General features: G+C 40.5%; 1 protein-coding gene and 1 long non-coding RNA gene across 3 annotated transcripts; one reads left to right on the forward strand and one right to left on the reverse strand.

Moving 5' to 3' along the window:
- Positions 1-4,907: 4,907 nt before the first annotated feature.
- Positions 4,908-17,364, reverse strand: LOC146652345 (ubiquitin carboxyl-terminal hydrolase 46-like). 2 transcript variants are annotated; one of them, XM_085382576.1, is made up of 21 exons: positions 17,149-17,364; positions 13,818-16,330; positions 9,167-9,222; positions 8,743-8,842; positions 8,550-8,633; positions 8,378-8,433; positions 8,145-8,273; positions 7,912-8,040; positions 7,679-7,807; positions 7,425-7,574; positions 7,140-7,277; positions 6,951-7,016; positions 6,722-6,853; positions 6,506-6,629; positions 6,271-6,422; positions 6,066-6,165; positions 5,878-5,954; positions 5,596-5,704; positions 5,442-5,499; positions 5,123-5,280; positions 4,908-5,043 (listed from the first exon to the last, which is right to left on the reverse strand). In XM_085382576.1, the coding sequence occupies exons 7-21, from the start codon at positions 8,261-8,263 to the stop codon at positions 5,026-5,028; spliced, it is 1,659 nt and encodes a 552-aa protein (XP_085238702.1). In that variant the 5' UTR covers positions 8,264-8,273; positions 8,378-8,433; positions 8,550-8,633; positions 8,743-8,842; positions 9,167-9,222; positions 13,818-16,330; positions 17,149-17,364; the 3' UTR covers positions 4,908-5,025. The 2 variants fall into 2 exon arrangements, with proteins under 2 accessions (XP_085238702.1, XP_085238701.1); XM_085382575.1 differs by having other exon boundaries at positions 7,140-7,280.
- A 5,808-nt stretch (positions 17,365-23,172) lies between these two features.
- On the forward strand, positions 23,173-26,689 carry LOC146652346 (uncharacterized). The gene is made up of 3 exons (XR_014907678.1): positions 23,173-23,249; positions 23,909-24,023; positions 25,368-26,689. It is a non-coding gene; the product is annotated as an uncharacterized LOC146652346 (long non-coding RNA).
- The last annotated feature ends 27 nt before the right edge of the window (positions 26,690-26,716 follow it).

Genomic DNA, 26,716 nt, shown 5'->3' on the forward strand with positions numbered 1-26,716 from the left:
AGTAAATGTTGTCAACAGCCAGAAGTCAGTACAGCATGTTTTAAACAATAAAACACCACATAAATCTGGATGTTAATAACACAAATGGGCTGGCCAAGTATAAAGGTGAGGTTTCCAAAGTTATCGAGCTGTCAGCATAGCCGATCTTTAAATAAGGTTCCACTTTGCTTTGAAACAAACAGAAGATTTGAGTTAAGTTTTTCATTGTGATCGGTCTGCAGGACAAAAACCTTTGATCTCTGATATCAGCCATAGCTCTTTTTAAAAAGCTGCTCATTTAGCAGCAGATGTGGACATTTTAGCCAAGTGCCTCTTTTTTTTTCTCTACATGAACTTGACAAGTTCACTTTAATCAGAAACTGAGACTCAGTCTACCTGTACTGAACTCTTTCAGTGTGACAACCCCATATAACTTTCTACTCAATTTCCCAGAAACCCGATCTACTACGAATACGTACAAACATACATTCCTCCTAATCTTGCTCCATCTTTCTTTCTCTCCACTGTCTCTTGCATTTTAGTTGCCTTACATATCACATATCGGGCAGAGGAGAGCAACTCTATCCGCCCATTTAACTTCATTGCAGACACTCTGGCTGTCACAATCCTCTTGGTTGTTGAAAAAAAAAAGGTGGAAGATGGGGAGGCCGTTGGAAAAGGGAGCCTGTTTTCTTCATCAGCCTTAACCTTGAGAAAGAGATTAGGGGAAGTCTAGGTCATCAAATCTCAAGAGCTTCTGGTTCACCTCAGACAAACTTTGCTTTTGTCTGCCAGAAAGGGAGCAGTGTTTAAAGCCTCAAACAAGGACCATTATTATCACAATCTGAAACTTTTCCATCTAAGATTTACTGGCAGACGGAAGTGCTTTTTGGATTTGCCTTCTTTATACAAACTTGTGAGTTGCAAATGCTATAACATGCCCGCACAGCTAAATGAAAAAGCCACAAACTGTAACGAATTCAAGAACTGAAATACTGATAAGTTAAAAAAAAAAATTCCCCTTCCCCACAATTTCCTTACTTACGTCTACTGGTGTTTAGCCATGCTGACATACTTTTATTTGTACAACTTTCTGAAACATCTTTAAGATATGTGCTATCATCTGAATGCAATAAATCCATTCAATTATGCAATTCAGGATTGTGGAGGGAATTAATCATATCCCAGCTGTCATCAGGCAGAAGGTGGAGCACACCCTGAACATATCACAAGTCTACTGCAGGACTAACACAGAACAAAAGATAACCATTCATACCTATTGACATTTTAAAATCATGGGTTAATTTAACATTCATGTCTTTGGACTCCAGGACAAAGACAGAGTACACAGTGAGAACATCTAAACTGCACTCAGAACAGACCATGCCTGGATTTTTTTTAATCCAGGACCTTCACACTGTGAGGTGATGGTGCCAACCAATACATCCCCTAATGTCCCTAATGTCATAGTCTTCAAAACATTGATATTAAGTATTCTACCATTTTCCTCAACTCCATTTCATGCTAAATATACTGACTGTAATAAGAAGCGCATCTGTGATAAACTCCAAGTTGTTTTTGGACATTAATGACAACATAATTGGTGATTTTACACTTATGGAAATGATGTATTATGGAATGGGTGTCCTTCTGAATATCCACACACTCAACATCAGCAAATATATTTTGACTTAAATCAACAGCAAGCTTTTCCTGGAAGTTTTCCAACGCTTGGCGGAGGTGTGTTGGTGGCCAGGGAAGGAACGTGCCCTCCGGTTGTTGCAAGTGGCTGCCATCAGTCTCTCCAGAAGACCATCACAGCAACTTTCATGGGGCAAATGGGGCTGGAGGACCAGTCCTCTGCCTAAACCAGGTGGCTGCAGCCTGGCCCCACACTTAGAAAGGCTGGATTGCTGAAAATGGTAGTGCTAGAGAAATTTGTGGGGGGGGGGGCTACCGGCCAGGACAGTGAAGTGAGTCTGCTATCACTAGCCGGTGAACCTCGAAACTGCCATCACCCTGGCCAAAGACCAGCTGGCGACCTGTCCGGCTCAGTCATGGATATTCACAAATACCCCATAGTACTGGTGGAAATGAAAGATCGGGGGGAAATGCATAGAGTAACGGCTGCGGTTAGCTGGCGGCTAGCATACCCCTTAAATCTCAAAACTGATTGGTTGGGGTTTGGTAGCTCAATAGGGCAGTATGCAGGGCTGCACACACAGCCAATAGGGACACGTGGCGTTTGGGCCGCGTTCAGCTTGCCGGTTCCAGCAATTCGCTACACAGAAGATAATGGTACTATGCAATTCGCCCTTTGATCAAATGATGAGAGCTGATAGTCAAATAGTGCGCCCTGACATTTCCACATTTTGTAACGACAGACCATGTTGAGCGTGTCGTGACACTTGTAAAATGGAAGAACACATCTACTTGTTGGTCGCAGAAGAGCCACTGAGAAATGATTTTTTTAGGTGGCTCGTTACAACTCGATGGCTGGTCACCTGGAATAAGATAAGACTCTGGACCCAAAAATTGACCGATTTTACTGGCCAAGAATCTGTTTGGATGTGCGCTGATGTTGTGCGTCCAGTGGTGTCAGCTGGTGAACCAGCTGGCCATTCCAAAAGTGCCTTTATGCCCTTACTGCCCTTAATGGAGGTACCATTTGAGCACATTGGCATGGACCTCATCTGACCATTTTATCGACGAGAAAAAGTAAATCTTTCGTTCAGCTGTTGTTAACTGATCTTGACTTTGTTAATTAAACGTTGTAAACCTGCTTTCAGTGTGTCCTGTACATGAGTTCTTTCAGTAAACCACAGCACGGTGTGTTTTTTGAGCTGATGAAGTTAAGCCAAAACAAGAAACATGCAGCAGGAGACAGTAACTTGTTAAAATGTTTGTGGCGAGAATAAGGCACGGCGGGACCACGGAGTATCATTCGGAGCCATCTTTATTTACATCTCACCACAACAATCCCCAAACCCCCGAGTCCCCGTGTTTTTAACTAGGCGGGCGTGATTAAGGATGCCGTGCAGGTGCGTCCGCCCTCCCTGCACGGCACCGCAGACCACGCCCCACCACATACCCCCATCGCCTGATTGAGGCTGGGGAGCCATCCGGCCGAACCTACTCCCCCACCGCCAGTGGGAGAGGGAATCAGCCCGGACAGCTGGCGCCCCCAGGCCCCGGCCAAGCGACGGGGAGGTGCGAGTTCAGGTGGCCGCCCGCGAATCCAGCGGTGCAGGCCAAGCTGGTTCGGAAGTCGGACGCGTGGCGTGTGCACCCGGCGCGGCCGGCACAGTCGTGAGCCCCAGCTCACAGGTGGCTGGGCAGAGGTGTGGCGTGTACTGGCCTCTGGTGGTGGTGAGGCCGATCTGGTGAGCACGGCGATCTCAAGCGTGGCGCACGCCTCGCTCGCCAGTTCCACTCGAGCAGGCTCCCCTGGCACGGGGACCTCCAGCTCCTTGCGCGGTCCATCCGTCACTGCCGTCGCTCCCCGCTGGAGCAGCCCATCGCGCGACTCCTCCGTCACTACTACTCCCTCCGCCGCCGCCTGCTCCCGCTGGGCGGCCGCCATTTCGGCCACCATCTGGGCCAGCTCCTCCATTCCCTGGCTCCGATACGGACCCGCCGTGCTGCCTCCTGGGTTTCGGCACCAATGTGGCGAGAATAAGGCACGGCAGGACCACGGAGTATCATTCGGAGCCATCTTTATTTACATCTCACCACAACAATCCCCAAACCCCTGAGTCCCCGTGTTTTTAACTAGGCGGGCGTGATTAAGGATGCCGTGCAGGTGCGTCCGCCCTCCCTGCACGGCACCGCAGACCACGCCCCACCACAATGTTATAAAAGGTACAATTAAAGATTTTCATGGATTTTTCAAGGATAAATGTCTAATTTGATCAAAAGTTCTATATGCCATTTCTGGAGAGAGTGCAGTGGAAATGTTGTCACTTTTGGACTTTGCTACTTGCAGCTAAACATTTGCAGCTAAATAATGTATAATGTAAGCAGAAACTGCAACTGAATGAGGGAATATTTGTCTAAAAACTTAAACTGAACTAGAAGGGTACCAGTGCTCCAGCTTACCATCTTTACCTGAGTAAATCTGTTTGTTGAACAATCTAAATGGTTGATTCAGAAACTTCTGTGACATCAACTTAACTGAGACTCATTACAAATTTCACAAAACACAGTTGAATACTTAGTTAATTCGTTTTTATTAGTTATTTTTGTTTTTGTTGTTACGTTAATTTTAATAAAAAATAAATAAATAAGTAAATAATTGTCATGGTCCCCGTGCCTGCCCAGCCGGCCTCACAAGGCTACACTTGTGTTTTTTTTCTCTTTCTCCCCCTATCTCTCTGCCTGGGCGGAGCTCACAGCTGGCTCCCGCCCTTGGCTCTCACAGCTGTTGGCGATCAGCTGATTATCCGTCTTCTATTTGAGGCTGGGTCACATATCCTCTCATCGCGGGATGATTGCGCTACTGACGTTAGTCTACCTTTCCAGCTCCCGTGGTCTTACACCTTTATGCCTTCGTGATTTGTGAGTGATATCTCCCTTTCCCTGTTCCAGCTTATCTTCCCGGACCTGTGACCTCCCCGCGGTACGAACGTGTGTGAGGACGTGAGCGAGCGTGAGAGAGAGAGAGCCTTCCCCTAATCCCCTGAATTTCCCGTCACTGTATATATTATTGCACGGGTGTGTAAATAAATTGTGTTTTGAGACATCAACCTGCTCTGCGCTTGAGTCCCTGCTTTCAGCCCGTGACAATAATATCTTTATTTTATTTTATTATTAATTTATTTGTTGTTCCCAGAGAGCAAGCCAAACACTGGTCCTGACTATCTCTAGTAGTGGTGCACTACTAGTGAATGACCGGTGAATGTGGGGCGACGGTGGCAAGAAAAAACTCCCTCCTGGAGGAAGAAATCTTGGGAGGAACCAGGCTCTCTGGGAGGACCCTTCCTCCTAAGGGCAATACTTACCAGCGGTCTGAGACGACGGTTGTTCCTTCTCAGCACGATGATGGCTCTAACTTGCTTCCACACCCTGTTTTAGAATGAAGAGAAAAATGATTAACAAGGTAATAGGACATTTCAAAATTCTCTCAGCTGCTGTGTCTTCTTACGTTTCTCTTGTAAAACAGGATGTAGGCAGACTGCTGCTGTTCCTCAAAAACTGCCGATCCAGTTGTGTGGAGCACCCGTGCATCATTATAGGTGAGCCAATGATCTGATGTAGACTGTGGGCTCTCCTCAGGATGCACAGAATGACAGATGTAGTGTCCTAAGATCACATTAAGACAAATGAATCCAACTTCTAAAAGTCAACTGATTCAAGCAAACAGTGGTTTGGACTTAGTGCTTCTTAAAACATCAAAAGCTTTTGTGTGTGAGTCCTTCACTCAAAAGTAGCATTTTCTGTTTGTAACAAGTCAGTTGTTTTACCTGATTCTGTGCCTCCATAGTGACTAATGATGCTTATGAGTTCATAACGGCCATCACCCTGAGAAGGAACAAATCCAAAGATCAGTTTCATAAAGTCTCACATCAGTGCGATAATTAAGCTGATTCTCTGAGATGTTCTGCAGTCTGTTTTTACCTGTTTGGATGACACCACCAAGTCCCTCTGCAGCCTGACGGGGTCATTCACCTTCTGAAGCTTGTGGGTTTTTGTAAAGCCAAACCTCTTCAGGTGAAAGATGAGAACTCTGGCAGAAAAGAAAAAAAAACCCAAGGTACAAAATAAGAAGAATGAGTGTCAAACACAAACCGAAGATGGGAGAAAATGACTGCTCAAGTGTTGTCTTAAAAACTCTGATGTTTAGTGCGCCACAGTTTGGAAATCAGGTCAGTCGATCAATTCTGATGTGACCTTACTCACCTTGGCAGTGTATCAAAAGACTGCTTCACTTCCGAGGTCGTCCCTCCACAGTCACAGGTAAATTCGATTTTTTGTTCCTAAACAACGGCAAAGAGAAAACAGGCTTTATGGTAGAAAAAAAAAATCACAACCTATGCACACACACAAGATCAGTGATACTACATCTCTACTGGAATTTGTGATCTTACCTTCAAGTATGTCCCTAACATGTCCTCAACAGACCCCTCTGGAACCAGGTCAAGGGACAAGCTTGTAAATTCCTCCTGTTGTGATGACTGGTGACCGCAGCTACACATTTAAGGAGTAACGTAGTTAAAGTAACGATCAAGTAGGTGGAAAAGAGGTATATGAAAATGTTGCAATCAGCCCTGTGTTTCTGAAAGACTGGCTTACCTCTTGCATGTCCTCATGTTTTCCATTTTGAAAACATGATGGTCTTCTACTGGGCAGGTATAACTTCGGCCCAGGAGAGCTGCTTCCCTCTTCAGGTGAGGTGAGAGGCTTTTCACCTCATTGAGGAACAAGGTTAGGAATTCATGAGCGTCCTGAAAGAAAAACACAGAGGAGATTTAGAACATAAACATTAGAAGGTAAAGCAAAAAACAAAATGTCCAAATAGCTGACGCACTTTCTGTGCACTGCCTTCGTATTCAGGAACCTGTTGGCTGAATGCCTTCTTAAAAGATATTAGGCGGCGTTTTTTAAGGTCATAATCTCTTGATTCATGACAGTTCCTGATGTTCATGAGCCTTCTGTAAACAGACAAGGGTAAACAGACATTTCTGGTGTTAGATATCTTTGTTCTTCAGGTTTCTGAAGAAAGTAGAAGGTTGACGTAGCGCACCTTAAGAGCCGAGCTTCTGGGACTGCTCTCCACAAAGTCTCCTGACGGCTGACATCTCTAATGAACTCCTCATTGTTGAGGAGGCTCTGCAGGCAGGAGTTCATGTAGCAGCTGTTTACAATGTTTGGAAACCTGCCACACATACACAAAGTTTACACTATCAGTGTAAAATAACTCATTTCCACTTTGACAAAGAGAGCTTTGGTCCTCGTGCACCACGTGTACTCACCCGAAGCGGTCCACAGTCTGAACTTTCTTTTCCATTTTTTTTCTATCCTTTAAATTTTTCCCTAAACTATTGCAAAAAGGTAAAAACACAAACACACAATTAGGAAAGATGTCAAGAAGCTAAGCGGTGTATGTGCATGTATGCATGAGCTTTGAAGTTTAAACATTTTGGAGGACGTTTTTCTCTTACATGTCAAACACCTGCTCCAATACATCCTCTTGTGCCAGAAACTCCATAAGCAAAGTGTCCCAACTCAGGTCTGATGGCTCACTATGTTCAGTGGTGTTTCTAACCTGGTTGGAACTTTCACCACATTCCTTATGGGTGCTGCTGCATGCAGAAAGAAGAAAGGAGTCAGGGATGCATAGCAAGCACAACAGGACAACAAACAAACATTGTCTCTCTGGAGAAAAGCATTCAAACATCTAATTCTTATTGTGATCAGCAATCGGCCAAAATATTAAAAGCACTTACCTGGGATTGTCTGTAGTTATGACCTGTACTAGGTCCTCTGAACTGTTCAGTGGAGGCTTGATGTCCAGTTCTTGGCCTTTTGTTTCTAGGCAGTCTTCTTTTGGTGGTGCTGCCTCAGCAAGTGTACAGTCCTGCTGCAGGTTCTTTAATCTGCAAAAATATACAAATATATAGAAGATTAAGTATCAAATCTGCAACCAGAAGGATCCCAAAAGAATTTTTCTTTAAAGTGAGAAGATTAAAGTGTCCCTTACTTGTCACTCTTTTTATCAGGTTCCCCTGTTGTTTCTGGAGCAACCAGTTCTCGACCTTTTGTTTCTAGGCAGTCTTCTTTTGGTGGTGCTGCCTCGGCAGGAGTACAGTCCTGCTGCAGGTTCTTTAATCTGCAAAAATATACAAATATATAGAAGATTAAGTATCAAATCTGCAACCAGAAGGATCCCAAAAGAATTTTTCTTTAAAGTGAGAAGATTAAAGTTTCCCTTACTTGTCACTCTTTTTATCAGGTTCCCCTGTTGTTTCTGGAGCAACCAGTTCTCGACCTTTTGTTTCTAGGCAGTCTTCTTTTGGTGGTGCTGCCTTGGCAGGTGTACAGTCCTGCTGCATGTTCTTTAATCTGCAAAAATATACAAATATATAGAAGATTAAGTATCAAATCTGCAACCAGAAGGATCCCAAAAGAATTTTTCTTTAAAGTGAGAAGATTAAAGTTTCCCTTACTTGTCACTCTTTTTATCAGGTTCCCCTGTTGTTTCTGGAGCAACCAGTTCTCGACCTTTTGTTTCTAGGCAGTCTTCTTTTGGTGGTGCTGCCTTGGCAGGTGTACAGTCCTGCTGCATGTTCTTTAATCTGCAAAAATATACAAATATATAGAAGATTAAGTATCAAATCTGCAACCAGAAGGATCCCAAAAGAATTTTTCTTTAAAGTGAGAAGATTAAAGTTTCCCTTACTTGTCACTCTTTTTATCAGGTTCCCCTGTTGTTTCTGGAGCAACCTGCCTTCTTCTCTGTAGAAAGAAACCAAAAGACAGGACATAGCTGTGTGCTTCATTGCTCTTAATTGCTCCCATTTCATTGTGATGAATAAATGCTTGATGATAATGACTCTTTCCATAAAACATACCTTCCAGAATTTGAAAATAGACCAGCGGGACTTTTTCTGTGGCTTTACAGTGGGGGTCTCTGCCTCTGTATCGCTGTCAGTTTCCTGTAGAGAACGAACAAACATAATGTTATTAAAAAAGAAAAGTCACTTAAAATTAACAAATACATTTTAAGGAAAATGTGCATTTCATATGTCTTCTGTAAAAGCAAACCGAGAAACAGCAGAAGAAGTGTCTCCATTTTATTTTCTTCTTCTTCTTTATACCATTTTCATGGTTAGGTGTTGTGGCAGCAACAGAAGCATCCGGGACGCTGATCGAGGACAAAAGTGTAAATGTTATTTTTCAAAGTGGAAATTTTTAACAAGGAGCGCATCCTGGATATTGCAAATAAAAAATAATAACTGTTATGAAATACCAAAATGAACAAAATCATGTATTTTGTACATTTACACTCTATATTTTCAACTAATCTCTGAATCGATATAAATAATAGACAAAACTAGAAGTAGTAAAAACGATATAAACACACAAGGCGGAAGAAAAACAACAATAAAAGGGAAATAAAACAGCTCACACTAAACCACTGCTATAAATATCTCCGGCAACATTGGATTAAAGAGTCACATTTCTTTACCTCTGTTGAGACGTAGAAGGAATTTCCTTCTCTGCCACGTTTTGGTTTTTTGATCTCTGTTTAGAAAGAAGAAAACCAACATCAGTAATGGCATAAAACAAACATTCCAAGGGAGGCTCTACATGAAAAGTGTCCAGTTAGAAAATTTGGTATTATTTTAGATTATTTATCAATTTAGTGAGCTATCGACTCATGAAGTGGACCGATATGAATATGTTTAAATAAATTAAAAACAATTTATTCATGCCTCAATTTGAGTTTTAAAGTTTATGGTATGAAATACAAAATACTTCATTTGGTTCAAAATTCAGTTTTTACAAAAATCATCTATGAAGCTCCATTAAAAGCTTCAAAATGCTTATTTACTGTAAGAAAATATACAGAGAAATGTGCTACAAGTCTCGTCAAACTTACCTTTCTGAGAAAAAAGCGTTTGAACATCTTTGAACCTAATTTGATCGCAGTGAAAATCTTCTGTGCTATGCAAAAGTTCAACTGAAAACAAGTTCAATAGTTGTATATTTATAAGCTTTCAGCATAGAATGTTCATACCCTGAACATATGTCATCATAATGTATGGGGCTAGTTTGCATATTTTGGAATGTATGCTCATTGGAACTGTGTGGTACTCGTCTCCAAGCAACCCCACTGTACATGCTTGAAATGTACAGTGCAATGTGCAAAAAATTGCAAAAATAAACAAGACAAGACAGTGCAATGGATATGTGCAAAATGCTGAGTATTGTGCAAAAGTAACTTGGTGTGTGTGTGTGTGTGTGTGTGTGTGTGTGTGGGTGTGGAGCAGGGCGATATGACCAAAAATATTTATCACGATATACATTTGAAAATTTGCGATAACGATATAACTGACGATATAACTGACACTAGACAAAATACTTTACAACTCCACAACTTTATTAGTGCAAAAAAACCATCAATGTATTTTCACTTAAACAAGCAGCTGTTTTTATGTGCATTAAAGTTATATAAAAATGTAACAATGCAAATTCCTTGCTGACAGTTTAACCAAAAGGCATTTCCAGTGGAAATTGGCCGACATATCCTGAGCATAACAATGTATAATATCCACTAAACTTAAAAAGAGGTTATACACACACAATACAGTAATATTATGTTGAAGCACAGTACGTATCACTCCGCGAGGCGCCTGCCTAATATAGCCGTAATGCTCCACTTTCGCTCTTCTCATTCTGTGTCGCCGCCATGTGCGTATGTAAACATAGGCACTGCGCATGCGCGTTTTACCCATATTCTATCACGATATTTCATTTTCCTATCGTTGCCCAAAATTACACCGGTATTACCGTGAACGGTATGATATAGCCCAGCCCTATATGTGTGTGTGTGTGTGTGTGTGTGTGTGTGTGTGTGTGAGATACTGCAGATAAGTGCTTGGTAGCGATGTGTGAAGGTGTGTGTGTGTGTGTGTCAGTCCAGTCACTGAGTGTTCAGGAGTCTGACGGCTTGCTGGTACCTCTTTCGAGAAGGCAGCAGGGTGAAGAGTGTGTGAGGTCCTCCATAATGCTGGTGGCTTTGCGGATGGAGCGGGTGCTAAAAGTGTCCATGATGGAGGGGAGAGGGGCTCCAATGATCTTCTCAGCTGCTCTCACTATTAGTCGTAGGGTACTGCGATCTGATACGGTGCAGTTACCATACTAGATAGTGATGCAGCTGCTCAGGACGCTCTCGATAATCCCTCTGTAGAAGGTGGTGAGAATGGATGGTGAGAGATGGGCTTTCCTCAGCTTCCGCAAGAAGTAGAGATGCTGTTGGGCCTCCTTAGTTATGGAGCTTGGGTTAAGGGACCAGAAAAGGTTCTCCGCCAGGTGGACATCAAGGAATTTGGTGCTCTTGACGACCTCCAAAGAGGATCCAGTGATGTTAAGTGGGAAGTGAGCTCTCTGTGCTCTCCTGAAGTCAACAATCATCTCTTTTGTTTTGTCCACGTTCACAGACAGGTTGTTGACCCTACATCTCTACAGATGGCCCCTAGCGCAACCCTTCAGCCTACTAGTAATTGCACCTATTGTACAAAAGGGTTAGGGTTGTGTATGGGATTTCCTATGCCCCCTGAATGCACCATCGGGGTGCATGTCCGCAACTTTAGTTCAGAGACAAACGGCAGCCAAACAACGGACAGTGTGTGCGTTCATAAGACCGTAAGTTAATGTTTTACTTCACTCAGTTGTGTTGGTGTTCAGCCATGAGTGTATTTGATGACTTACCAGCAGTTTCTGCTTCTGTTTATGTGACATTATGTACAAGTGGTAGTTCGCTAGCATAACAGATTTGTTTACTAATTAGCTTCTAGGAGAGAGATTCGTTGTTATCGTGTTGTTGATTCTGTGCTCCGTGTAACAGATGATAAACCAATGTACAGTTGCCTTCAGTGCATAGTTGTATGCGGTGTGTTAATGCATAATGTCTGACTTTAAGTTTATGTAACCAGGCTGAAGTATAATGTCAGCTTATTTAGCTATATACTGTACTTGAGTACACCTCAGTTGTATCTTTATGTTTATTATGTAATCTGATTCCTAATTGATTGTATTATTATGCTTTGTCTGCAGAAACCACACATACACACACACACACTCTATCTCGCCCAGCTGCGGGCACATTCTCAATTGAAAATACAAAGAATGACAACTTTATTCCTGGACTCTGCCTGTTTGTTCCTCTCACATCTGAACATTTGCAAGTGTCCTGACCCGACACTCTGAAGTGATTGCTGCCAGCTCAGATTTCTTTAACCCTTCTGAACACCTATGGTACAAATTTGAGCAAACTAGGTGACTTCCTTCCTGTCACCAAGTTGTAACATTCACAAGATTTTCAGAAAACTTGACCTTTGACCTTGAGGTCAAGGTCACTGATATTCAAACTGAATATCAGTAGATGCACCATTGGTATTAATTCAAAATCCTATGCCTCTTGTTCTGGAGTTATTATCTTGACCAAGCTGAGTATACAATTATGAAAGAATTATTTTCCATTTTATTTCACTATCTGTAAATACGGCAAATAAACAGTATTTGTGACAATTACTAGTAAAGCGGTTAGTGAGAATCCACATCTGATTACAGTATAATACACTGCTTATTTATGTAAAATCATCATCAATAAATGTGTTCAAAACAGAAGCTACACTGGCTTTAAAAGTTTTTGTTAACTCTGGCTAGGGCTAGGGCATATCATACCGTTCACAGTAATACTGGTATGATGTTGGGCAACAACAAGAAAATGAAATATCGCGATTAGGGATGGGTACCGGTGTTCTGACATAAACGGTAGTAACCAGACCGAAAAGCAGCGCACATTTCGGTGCTTTATTTCGGTGCTTTTTTTTCCTGAGCTGTGATACACTTCTAGCCAATCAATTTACGTTTCCGAGGATAGTAGGCGGGGCCAGGTACGTACGTTCTTTTATGCAGAGCTACAGATTAAAAATGTCCAAGGCGAAGCGGTCAAAAGTCTGGCTGTACTTCATAGCAAAATATGCAAACTCAGCAGCAACAAGTGCTTTAAGCTGATACTGTGATACTGTCAAAGGAAGTAACACCTCGAATCCGATGAAACACCTGGCGACGCGTAGCGTTTTTTTTTTAAAAGCCGAGAAATGCGCCGTATTTGATGGCAGCAGCAGCCGTTCTTCTCTGCGTGAGTAGCTTAATGTTGTTTGTGTGTAATTTACGTTGAGTAGGCTAACCACGTTATTACATTAATGCATGTAAGGTGAACTAGCAAACATCATCATAGCTACATGCGGCTGTCTTCTTGGTTGATGGCAGATACTCCCTTCACCCTGGCCAAAAAGGCTAAAATGACCAAAGAAAAAGAGGGAAACAGCTAAACATGAGAGGTTTTTGGACAAGGTTTGTATTTTTTCCATTGTTTAAGCACTGCTTCCAGCTAAGAGTGATACCATATATGCCCCATAGCTGCAGAAAAGGCTAACATTGTTATCTTTTTACAAAAAACCAGCTGAATATGAGAGGTTTTTGGACCAATTTTGTGTTCTCCATTCTTTAAGCACCGGTTTGAGCACCGTTTGAGCACCGGCACCGTTTCAAAAGTACCGATTTGGCACCGGTATCAGATAAAACCTAAACGATACCCATCCCTAATCGCGATAGAATATGGGTAAAACGCGCATGCGCGGTACCTTTGTTTTCATACGCACATGGTGGAAAAAGCGTGCTGGCGACGGAGAATGAGAAGTGTGTAGAGGAAGAACATAATACATATATATATATATATATATATATATATATATATATATATATATATATATATAGTATATACACTGGGTGAATGTGCAGTAGTAGCAGCAAGCAGGTGAATTCTGTACATTAATATGAATAGACATCTGACTATTTTACAGGATAGACAATATAAACATATTTAAAATTAAAGGAATTGAAATGTACATTGTGCCTTGGTTTAGAGTGTCTGGAAGAGAGTCCTGTCTCAGTCAATTATAGATGATGTGAGAGGGCGGGTGTGTGTGTTTAGGGCACGGATGGCTTGGGGATAGAAGCTCATTATCGCAAATCTTCAAATGTATATTGTGATAAATATTTTTGGTCATATCGCCCTGCTCTAACTCGGACTACCTGTCCGCTCTTACCTGTTTCTTTTGCTCTCTCTGCTGTCTTCATCCTACATCCAACTTTACAGCTATTGTTTGGGATGATATGATGAAACTGAAGGGTGGCTGGGCACCTGGAAAAAAAAAAAAAGAGGTTGGATGAGGCTGCAGCTCGTGTCCCAGCCTTACTGGCATTGCCCCTCAAACCTGCTGCACCACCCCTTCCCTGCAGAAATGACAAGAAAAGAAATGACAAATGATGGGTCTCTGATGGGCAAAGACAGACAGACAGACAAAGTCCCTAGAGACACAATTTCAGTCAGTTCTATGCCAAGTTGTTGTGAATAAGGGTAAGTATGGAATTGAGTGCCTTTTTTATGTTTGAATAATTCATGCTGGTGTTACAGGGCTTAGTAAACAAAAACTAATTTTGATGAAAGAAGCCAAGTACAAGGACCTCAAAAAAGCCTACAATGAGGTGTGCCTATTGGAGAAAAAATACAAAGAAAGTCAGGTTGGCTCAAAGCATTTGTACAGTACTGTATCCGAGGAAATCGATGATATTAAAGCCAAGTTCATAGAAACTTTATATAGCTTACAGTGAAATTATCAAAGAAACCTCAGCTACTTACCTGCTTTTGACTAACAGTTCTCTGAGTTTTGCTTCAAAGAAAATTTTTTGGTTTATTTCAGCTGTTTTCAATTGATATTGACTTTGTTAGTTAAACATTGTTAACCTGCTTTCAGTGTGTCCTGTACACGAGTCCTCTTAGCAAACCATGACATAGGGCTGCTCGATTATGGCAAAAATGATAATCACGATTATTTTCACTGAAATTGAGATCTCGATTATTTGACGATATTTATTTAACCCTTTAAGACCTACTATAGAACCAAGTCCGCCAGAGCTTATATTATTTTTTTACATGTTGTAGTGCCATTTGTGGGAGCATTTCAAGTTGCTATACAACTGTTATAGCCCATATTTTAATAATATGTATGCATTAAGTCCATAGTAACTACATTAATTGCAAAAAAGTGCAATAAACTACAAAAAAAAATTGAAAATCGTTTTTGTTTGTTTTTTACATATATTTCTACTTGGAGAAATTTAAGAGGCTTATCCCTCAAAACTTTAAATACAAAAAAGTTGCAAAAAATAGTTTACAACAACAGGAAATTTATTTTGAGTGTCTTCAAAGTTTTATTTTGGAGATACAGCAATTTTTATATACACTGCAGGAAAAACGAAAAAACAATCCTATGATGCAAATTTGCAAAGAAAACAGCAGGTGCATCAAAATAAACTATTTCCAGCAGCGCAATTCGAGTTCTAAGCATCCCAGGAACTATTCCGAAGAGTCAAACATGACCAGTATAGGCTTTTAAGGCCTACAAGTAAAAAACTACATTTTCCGCGAAAATGATGTCACTTCCGGTTTCGGCCAGGGAATGGCGGACATGTGATCGTTCGCGCTGACGTCTGTTTCACTGTGGGAAGTGTTACGAACAGCTGATCGGATCGGCAAAGCCTGTTTCTGGAATATTGTGTTTTTGTTCCTGCAAGCGCTTTTTATGCAGTTTTTGCAAAGCTTTATGTGGAAGGAAACCGTGACCGAGGACAAGCTGATGGCATCAGATGTAAGTACAACTCCTCTGGTTTCATATGTAAAACAAATTATTGCGCTAGCTTACACGGTTCAGGTTCTACAGGGATTTAAAAATAGTTACACAAAACGGAGCGTGCTGCTCTGACCGGCTTTAAAGGGTTAACAATGACTTTAAAAAATAATATAAAATAGTGTGCAACACCACTGAAGTTTTTTTTTTTTTTAACCTCTCTTTTCAACCAACAGCAGTCACTCTCCTCTCCAAATAACTTCTGCTTAGCTTTCCGAGCTTCCCTCGGGTCCTCTTAATCAGCGGTCTCCAACCTTTTTTGCGCCACGGACCGGTTTATGCCCGACAATATTTTCACGGACCGGCCTTTAAGGTGTCGCGGATAAATGAGGGAGGGGCTAATAATCGGCTCAGTCATTTTTAATGATCGTTGAAAGCCCAGATCGTAATCGTGATTAAAATTCGATTAATTGAGCAGCCCTACCATGACATAATATCTTTTTGGAGCTGATGAAGCTAAGCTAAAAACTATGGAGGACCACAAGAGCCACGCGCATCGAAATAAAGAATTCTGTGCTTAAATATTGAATTGTAGAATAAATTCTCCATTTGTAAATTCATTTTTGAATTCCAATTTAATAAATTGCATTTCAAAATCCATTTTTGATTCCTGTTCGCTCAGGGATTAACCTTTGGATTAGCTGTTGGATTAACAACTTCATTTTAAAAATACTGCAGCTATTCAAATTTGCCACACTGTGGGATGTAAGGAGCTCTCTGATTGGTCCATCTCTGAGGCCGTCTCTCCTGCATGAAGTCCAGGCGCTGGTTTTCCAGTGTGTGCATCTGTCACACCATCAATGGCTGCAGTATGGAACAGATGTGGGTGTGTCCTCATCTCCCAGAGGAGTCCAAATCATCATCAAACAGCCCTACAGACAAAAACAAGAGGAAATATAAACAACCAGACTATCAGCAGTGATTTAACTACTTTAAGATCTCTGAGAAAATCATTTACAGTATATATCACTGAATTTAAGGCCTTTAAAATCACAGAGCATACAGAAAAAAGTACTAAACTGAATCAATTTCGGCTTTCGTTTTTCATGATGTATATTGTATTAATAATTAAATTTCATTATCTGTGTCTTTACCACACATTTGCCACACAGGTTTAGATACTGTAGGTTAAGTGAATGCTTAAATTGCACTGATTAGAATATACTGGACATTCAAAGCTAAGATTCAGCGCACTGTGTTAGAGGCTGGGATTTGATGAATTTATCATATATACAACCTTTGATCATCATTTATGTCCAGTTGAGAATGAATCTGTGCACTCACATATTAAATGAACTGAAATCAGTAGTGTGATCTCCAGTCTTGATATAAGGAATGAGAGAACTGACAGCTGTTATTTTAATCCGCCTGTCTCAGTTGTTTTAACTCTAAGTATCATAAAGTAATGTGGTAACATCTGGACTGACGAGTTTACTGTCAGCATTTTAATCGCTAGTTTAAAGGCTGTAGGCTGCAGCCATTGCTCTAACACTGTATAAACGTAACAGGCCTCAGTGCTGGTTCTAATAGTCTGAGCTGCTTCCAGCTTTATTTGTGAAGAGCACAGCAGCTTACAAAATCACGTAGCTAGCTCGTACAGCTGCCACGTAAAAATTTCATAAGCTAAGATGACCTTAAAATAATGGGGCTAAGTGCGGTGATGCTAGCGTTAGCCATGTTAGCACGTTACCTTCAACAGGTGGTCAGACTGCATAAACAGGCACTCAGTCAGAGGTTGCGCTCTTCATTTTGCTGCAGGGTCCCTTCATTCTTCACATATCCGTGTTGAGCCGAGTGTAAATCCCGAGGCTGAACGGCCTTTGTACAAGTACACACGCTTAGCATGGCGAAGCTATGAGCTAGAAAAATCCAGGCAGACAGCCTGTGTCTGTCCAACCAATCAGAGAGCTCCTTACATCCCACGGTGTGGCTAATTTGAATAGCCACAGTATTTTTAAAATGAAGTTGTTGATCCAACAGCTAATCCAAAAATTAATCCTGAGCGAACAGGAAAGGGAAATGGATTTTGAAATGCAGTTTATTAAAGTGCAATTGGAAAAAGGGTTTTGAAATAAAGTTTATTACATTGGAATTCAAAAATGTTTTTTGAAATGAAGTTTTTAAAAAGCATTTTAAAAATCAGTTTATTAAATTGGAATTCAAAAATGAATTTACAAATGGAGAATTTATTCTACAATTCATTATTTTGGCTCTTGTGGTCCTCCATAAAAAACAGTCATCATGTAGCAGGAAGCATGAAGTTAAAATCTTGTAAGTGGTACAATAAAGTTTTCATCCTGAAGTGATATCATTGTTCCAGGATAAATGTCTTGTCTGAACAAAAGTTGCCACTAGTCAGGGAGATGCTAACCAGGTGCTGGGTTAGTTCAAATCCAGCCTAGAGCATTTCTATGTGAGATTTGCATGTTCTCCCTGTGCCTGTTTGCTCTGTGTTCTCTGGTTTCCTCCTACACTTAAAAAATTATTTACAGGTTAGGTAACTGTTCATTCTAAATTGGATGTAGGCGTTCAATGCTTATCTGTCTCGCTGTTTTATCTCTGTGACATGTGTACCGGGCTTGCCCCATGACATCTAGGTTAGGCTACAGCTACTCTGTGGGGGAAAATGAATGGATGGTCTCGTCTAAGTCATGTACCCAGATTAATTTTGGGGTAAATTATATAATGCTATTGTTTTTCTCAAATTATGGAGCCAAGAATCATAAGGATGATCACCATGTTAAAACTGAGGCTTCAGACCACATTACATAGGTGGTCCATTTTATTATACAGTATTTAGTTCAGCCACAGTTAAACAGAGATGACAGATCACATCAGATTTTCCTCAGTCCAGCATATCACTGATTTATAAAGCTTTACTGAATGATTTCTCAGCATAAAATTATTTATTACAACATAAATGTTTATGCCACTCTGTCTAAAGATCATTTGCGCCAGACTGGATCCGGTTACAGGCTTCCCAGGTGAGAGTTCTTGTCAAAAATTTCTAAAAAGAGCTAGAATGTCACCAATACGCTCTTCTACATCTCCCTCCCTACTTTATACATAGCGGACAGATGGAACTAGGCTATCGGTTTGCTAAAGTTAGCCACGCAATTAGTTCACACACTAATTAGCTGTGAGAGGCAGAGGCACACCAGATTTCCCCAGTGTCTAAAACCCGTTTCCCAGCCTGAAAAAGAGTAAATGAGGTCCTGGCAAAGACAGCAGAAAATATCCAGAAAGAAAAACATGGCAGCTCATACAACAACATTTATCAAAGAGTGGCGTTGTTATGGGAAATGTGAATGGAAATTTTAATCCTTCTTTGTGGGAGAAACAAATATTCCACATTGCCTAATCAGGAGTAACTCAAACATCTATATCTGTTTTATATAATATCATAATATATATATCAGCGGGAGAAAAAGAAAGAATTTAGATGGTGTCTAAACTTTCCATGAACCCTCCCCCACTTTTGTTTATCACCAAATAATCTTGTAAAAATTAGACCATCTTAGGGCTTTAATTTCATGTAAATATCTCTCATCCTGCCCTCCTTGCTGCTGGGATGAACTGTGGTTTCACTTTAGGGCCAGGGGTTCTTTAAAAAGCCAAATTCCCACATGCTTCTATTTGTTTTTACTGCTAGCCAAATGTTTTACTTCACTGGAAAGAGAAAATAATGTCTGGTGAGTGTTCCTGCAATGTGTGGGCATGTGTGGAAGCACATGTGTATGAATGTATACTGAGGGGAAACTGCACGCCCGAGAATGTGGAAGAAATACAAAACAATTAAAGCTCTGTTAAGAGAGTGCAGTGCTGGCAGGCATCTCATATCAGGTGCAGCAGAGACCCAACAATGGAATGCTCTGAGGTGGTGAGCAGATCGATGTCAGACGTCTCACTTGTCATGAAAAAGGCCCAGATGCTTCACTTGATGGACAGTCTGGACACATTAGCCATTCAAAATGGACACAAGTCATGAGAAGGTCAACTTGATGCCTTCAACCTTGCATGAAATCCCTGCAATTTCCCTGCAAAGTCTTTGATGAGAATCATTACTGTTTGCTCTGATTTTTTTCTGGCCTGGTTCACTGATCAGGTCACGCAGTAAGAGCCAGTTTTATCATTTCTATTTATGGTAATGCCTCCAACTAGCACAGCTATAGTCTTTAAACCAAATCTCATTTTCATCAATGGCATCATCTCAAAGCACATTACTTTTCAGTTTCAACATTTGACAAAAGTAGCAGAAATCACACATTTTCATCATCTGGGCCTTTTGTTTTAGGCAAAGAAGGAGGGAAATATTTGAAGCTTCCCATTCCAGGGAACATTTTGTAACAATCAGGTTTCTGAGCAGTGTCCAGCAGACTTCACATTGTTTCTCTAAGGGGGAGAAAAAAATTCTCTGGCATCATATGAAAGCGGGGGAGGCCTGATTGGAACATTAACTATTCATGCACTTGTACTTCCCTGGGGGGACGGGATCGGGAATCCCACCCATTTACCAGAAAACGAGAACGTCTCAAGGAAACTGATCCCGATCTGATGGATCTGGGTGGAGCTCTGTTAAGCTGTTTTTCCTTTCACTTTTAGACCAAATCTTTTTCAGAATGTAATATTCTAAAAAGAAAAAAAAATACTTCTTTCTTTTTAAGATATTTAGCTGAAACTCCTTTACAGAGCTGACTGACAGTTGACTGACAAGTCAAAATTTAAATTAAAAGAGAGAAAAAAGTTCAAATCTAGTTCTTTTCCCTTCTTGATTTTTTTTGTATGATCATTTTCATCTACAAAAACCTAATTAACCAGCCGATACATTAAATAGTCTGTGAAGACAAATACAAACAAAGCATATATTTAGTATTTATTCTGTTTCTATCCCACACATCAAGCGAGCACAGAGTAAAATGAACATTCATTCAGGGTTGGGCTCTGGATGTACCTCTGTTTCTCTTTTTGGTACTGCGCATGTTTGCATGCATACGAGTTAATCGGGGCATTTACTGTATCCTTCTTCAGTTGCTTGCTTGTGAGTTGTTCATCATTCAGTTTTGTAGTCAGTAACTGAAAAGCATGCTCTGTTGTGTTGAGATCAGGTGACCCACTTGGTCACTGAAGAATATATCATTTCTTTGTCTTGAGAAACTCCTGCTTTTGCGGTATGCTTTGGATTGTTATCCATTTGCAATGTGAAGAGTTGTGTTCTGTTTTGCAGCATTTAGCTGAATGTGAGCAGAGTATAACTCTGTACATGTCACAATTCATCGTTCACATCATCAACGGCTGTTTTATCCTCTTTGCAGACCTCTTTCCATTCATGAAGCCTTCTAGATCGTAAACTATGATATGTTTAGCTCCTATAAAGCATTCTTGATTTGTTGTGAAGCAGTTTTCCTTAACCATGGAAATAATTCTGTCATCATCCACGTCTGAGGTATTTCAGTCCTTCTGGTGTTGCTGAGCTGACCACTTCTTTTTAAGAATGTAGAAGATTGCTGATTTGGCCGCTACTGAATCTTCCAATGAATAGCCATGAAATGCAAGTTCAATATGTGGAATCACCTCCATTTCTTTTATCTGCCTAATTTGTCATGGAATAATGAGAGAAATTGCCCCTTTTGCCGTGAATTGTCTAATTACATGTTAGCCTCTGAAAAATGGGCCCTATGTCTAAAAATGGCCATATATTTCTGGCCCATTTACACCAATGAGGTGCCATAAATAGTGTAGGAATTCTGTGTGTCAAAGACCCTGAACCCTACAAGGCCCTAAGGACTGAAGGCATGCGTGAGCCACTACCTCGTAACTTTCCTTTTTCTTCAGTGACAGAGAGCCTATTTATGCCCACATTTTGAGAATAAATCACATTTGGGAAACATTTTCATGAAACTTTTTCTTCCTTTATGAGCAGTGATGATAGCGGCCTCTCTGAAGGCATATGCAGACGAATCCAGAGTTTGTGTTCAGATTGTTTGTGCAAATCCAAGCCAGTGAGAGATAAGGACAGAGACAGAACGGCTGAGACAAATGTGCGTCCACATAATCCACGTAACTGTTTTACCTAGACTGAATTCTAGACAGATAGATGAATGAACAAGGTGCCAGAAAGTCCCAAGGTTTTGAAAACTGATATTATCACCACCACCTTACTTGATAAACCTCAGCCACCTAATGCTCAAGGTAAACAAAATCAGCCTTCAGGAATTTCCCCGTTCCCATAAACTTATTATTCAAACCAGATCAAATCCACTTTTTTGTTTCTTCCTCTTTTATTTTTTGTTTTTTAATTTTAATTTTAATTTTCATAGTTTCTTTGTGGTTTACTTGCAATTAGTGCGCTACCAATCCGTTAACATAAGCCACATACAAATGGTATGTTAATTGATACATTTATATACTGTTGTAAAGAGGGGTTCAGCCACGGTCAGACATCTGAAGGGTCAGGGGGTTGTTGCAAGTAAGTTTCTGTTAAACCTCCAAGAGTGATTCTATTTTCTGAGGCACCTCTGACACTCATCTAGACCTCAACAATGCCCCCTTTCTCCTGTCTGCCTCACGCTTGGCTGGCCTCTCTGAATACGACCCAGGGTGAAATAATCCATACTCCTGATCCCCCACACAGCACTTACATAAAGAGCACCCACCTAACCACAAATGCAAAGCTACACATTTTAGTCCTTAAATGTTTTTAGGAGCTCATTGAAACACATGCATAACCTGTATAGAGTTGGCAGCCGCCTGCAACTTTAAACCTCAACAAACTATAATTGAGAATTCACATTTGCAAAGGACAATAAATAAAGCACACATAAAAAACGAGTTGGTGCACATAAAAGATACAGAAAAAGTGTATCTCAACCTTCCTAGCTTCCACAGAAGTGTATGGAAAACTTAGCTAAAAGCGCCATCATGTGGAAATGTTTGGAAATACACAGGCTTTACCATCAACACTTTCAGCATTACACACACACACACACACACACACACACACACACACACACACACACACACACACACACACACACACACACAAAGAGAGAGATAGATAGACCATAGTATCTAGTTTCTTTGGATTATTGTAAAGTAAAAAAATAAATAAATAAAGGTGAGGGTGCATTAGCGCACGCAGCATGGGTGTCTTACACATCTGTGATGTTTCATTCAGATGACATTACCAAGCCACTTTCTGCATGCATTACATTTTTATGGCTCCAGAGTAAGGATCCGGGTGCTCTGGAGCATTATATGAAATGCCAAAGGAGACCTGAAACTCCTGAGCAGCTGAAATCTTACACCAAGCAAGAATGAGAAAACATGTTACTGTCAAAAATAGAGCTTAGTATTTCGCATTAACAGTTACAGAAGGGTTTCAACATTTCATATGCTGTCCCATTTTAAATATAGGGATCACCGGAATTTGAAATCATTGCATTAAATTTCCACAAACCATTATGATTTTACACGGTCCCAGCATGTTTTGAAAATGTGGTTGTGAATGAAGAAATGAACTAAAATAAACTGCAACATGTTCATCATGATGTTGCCTCTGAAAAGTAAAAGGTATCTGTCCTTTACAACTAAATGTTCTGCGTTGATAACGTACAGCAGGGTTTAGCCCTAAATAGCACCATTGTGGGCATCATAGCACAGAGGGAGTGAGTTAGGAGGAGGGCAGGCCTGCTGCACTCTGGCTGGGATCCATACTTAACACATAATCTATATTATCTTTAGTCTGCATGTTGACACATTCCGGATACGCTCAGTAAATAACCACAGAGACAAGTAAGACTTCATTTTCTTGTATTTCGCTGATGGGAAATTTTTAAAGTTTATTGATATGTTTTGTTGAATACTATAATGAATACTTTGCTTGATTTTTGTTTTATTGATCGGTTTTTGTCTGGTTTTGTCTCTTCGTGCTTTAGTGAAGAACTGATGAGGGTCTTTTTCCTCCTGATCTGTCATACCAGTATTTTTTGTGAGCTTTTGCTTTGAAAAATTAAATCTGCCACCTCATAAATACGAAGCAATATTTTTTGAGTAAAACGCAACTCAGATATTCAAATACATGAAATTAAAGGTTTATTTATTCAAATAATTGATCATTAAGGCAACTGTACTTGGCATAAACTGTATGTGTACAAGTGAATGTAATTCGACCAGATTCCATTAAATGTAACATTTTATATTGTACTTATGCAACAAAATTACATCAGTACAAAAAATTTACATGTAATGTAACTGCTTAAAGTCTTACACACACACACACACACACACACACACACACACACACACACACACACACACACACACACACACACACACACACACACACACAGCTGCTGTCTTTGTTGTCTAGGTAATGTGTCCTGAACCGATTCATTAATAATTCATTACTTTTCTTTTGAAACTTACACCCTTGTATTTTACACCACTTTCAGAGTAAGGGTATCCCCCTGACATTGGCCTCCATCGAGCAAGTTGTCATGTTTTGATAAGAGACCGAGGGTGGTGAGGTCATCGTCTAGACTCCTTATCTTTACAGCCATTTAAAGGGTAGGAACCTTTGGTGGCTCTTTAACACATTTTTGAAGATTTGGATTTTGTCACTGTTTTAATGCATTTAACTATTTAATTCTTTAAAGACTTTAAAATTGATTGAGTGTATATTTTAAAAATCGAATCTTTTAAAAAATTAAAAATAGGAAAGAATACTTTTTTTTGTTTGTTTTACAGCACTAATTGAATATAAAAATATTTTCGTATCCAAAGTCCTATTATTACTTTCCTTGTGTTTTCACCTGTCTCATCACTTTTCCCTCCCTTTTCTACGTAGCCCTTGTGGTTTCCCGTTCTTTTCCCCGTCACCTCTGTTTATTGCCAGCATTCTTTGGATCTTCTCTGACGTTTGCGCCAGAAAACTCCGGGAAGATGATTATACACTGTTTTATTTTAGGCTGTTTATTTTTGGGATAACCAATGTAAAAGAATAGTGGCGATGTCTTTGGTCCAGGCTGTGAAACGATCACTTTACACTTTTACAGAGGTCCCAAAAATTCATTGCATTGACAGCACGCCGGTGCATTAGTGCATACTGTTGGCCTGCTCATCTGTAAAGTTTCCATTACTACTGAACAATATGCAGTTGTTAGAGTAACTGCTGGCATTTGCCTGTAATTCCTTAATGTAAAAGAATGGGCCAGCCACATTCTGCATTTATCCAAATGGCATGTGACATTTCAAACTGACTTGCAGTAGTATAGCTCCACGTGTCTTCAATAGTTCAGCTTATATTATAACATGCATATGACTGTGTGCATGTGTGTCAAGGCAGAGGACGAGGTTAATCCATCTGCTCAGACAGCCGAAGGAGTAAATAGTCTCAATTTGGGAGGAGGGAAGAAACACATAATCTCATGTCCCGCCTGCCCCTCATCGAAGCCGGCAGTAATTTGGACTAGGGGGTGTGGGTGTGGGTGGAGTAGGGGGTTGTAGCTTGGTATAGCCATGTCAGTGAAAGGGCACTTGGATACACATAAAACACATACAACTATACACACATACACACAGGGCCGCCTCCAGAAATTTTTCATAGGGGTGGCCATATAGGAGTCACTGAAAATATTGGGGGTGGTACACCAAAAATAGCATTTTCAGTTTTATTATGCTGTTGTCAAATATTAATTACTTGAAAAATATAGCAAAAAACAGAGTAAGAAGATAATGATATGCCTAGTTAATTTCCTGCTATTAAAGTTGTTAGATAGAAATGCATTTTTCATTCCCTGTGAAGAGCTTAGATCTGCATCTTTGACATTTCTCACCCAAATTGAATAATTTCTTTGCAGTTGAACCTATCACAGCTATTGGCTACAGCTAAATGCTTCCCTTTTCTTCCAGAAAACTGCTATACTGAAGACTGACTTGAGTATCAGGTGACTGAAAGTTGCTACAACACGAGGATGGAGACAGAACCAAATCCAGAAGAAGGAGCCAGCGCTCCAGACAATTCCAAGGAAGAAGGAAGTCTGGACACATCAGGGTTTGAAACAACTGCTGAGCGTCTGGTGGAGCTGATAAACAGCATGGAAGTGATGCTTTTGGACGTGGAGCAGTTGAGGACCACCTGCAGCGAACAGGTTTCTGAGCTGACGCATGCGGCAGCAGACCTCAGGAAGCAGCAAGAGGACCTTAAAGAGAGCTACTCCGAGCTGTCCCGAGAAATACAGGAAATCGTGGAATCAATGGACGACCTGTTCAGCACCAAGAGTGCCTTTGAACCTCAAGAGAAGCAAACAGAAGCTGAACCAGCAGCTTTGAGGGACAAAAAGTGACTGGCAGATTTAGCTTCTCTTTGTATCGTGTTTGGGATTGTGGTTTTGAGTTTGGATGCTTACATTTTGAATGGATGGGTCGGTGATGGGGCGAGATGCTGAAGTTTGACATCGCTGAATCGTGCTTTATTGTCTTTGTTAAGGTTTTTGTCATTGATTGCTAAGTCTAGCAACAACAATATTTTTTCTTATTTTTATAATATAATATCACTGACTTTATGTATATATATATATATATATATATATATATATATATATATATATATATATATATGAATGCTGGATTTTCCCTTAAAATAATAGTTTCATTCAAACATTAACAATATGAACCCAACAAAGGCACAGTTTATTGCCTTTCTTTTTTGTTTGATTGCTATGTACTTGCATCTTAAAGGCGATGACAAGAGACTATAACGGCTCCTCTAGTATTGCAGCTCATTGGCACAGGAACGTTGATGTTCACTGATTCCCGGTGTTCCTTGTCCTCCATGCTACGTTCACATCCAGGCCATGCTCCACTGTGGTTTCTTGCTAAAAATAAAACTAAATAGAGCTTTAAACCTATGTTTACCTCCCACTAGCTCCCCTGTTGTGATTTACTCGTCTGTATTTAGTGGTTACAGGATGTGTGAAGGAGACAATCAATGGTGAGACACTTCAGAAAAGGCAATCAATGGAAAATTCTCTTTCACACTGAGTCACGTTTTAGTGCGCTTCGCAAATAATACAACTTTAAGATATGTTGCAGAGACGTATTTAAATTGCACGTGATGACACATGTAACCTCCTTTATATTATGAAATGAACCAAACTTTGATGATGTTCCATTTCTGCATGAATCTATACATTGCCTCTACATTTGCATAATTTCTGTACCTCCAAAACATTTGTGTGAATAAAAAGACTTGATGTAAA

Source organism: Rhamphochromis longiceps, linkage group LG15, assembly GCF_057381845.1.
Source record: "Rhamphochromis longiceps isolate RC_006_pf linkage group LG15, R_longiceps_female_GT1.1, whole genome shotgun sequence".
NCBI lineage: Eukaryota > Metazoa > Chordata > Actinopteri > Cichliformes > Cichlidae > Rhamphochromis > Rhamphochromis longiceps.

What these genes read in the sequence shown, in the direction of transcription:
- LOC146652345 (XM_085382575.1), bottom strand. Translation starts at nt 8,263, where the DNA reads ATGCAGCAGGACTGTACACCTGCCAAGGCAGCACCACCAAAAGAAGAC. An exon ending in CCTGATAAAAAGAGTGACAA is followed by an intron (nt 7,575 to 7,678) that starts GTAAGGGACACT and finishes ATATTTTTGCAG; the next exon opens with ATTAAAGAACCTGCAGCAGG. An exon ending in CTATGGAGGCACAGAATCAG is followed by an intron (nt 5,281 to 5,441) that starts GTAAAACAACTG and finishes ATGTGATCTTAG; the next exon opens with GACACTACATCTGTCATTCT.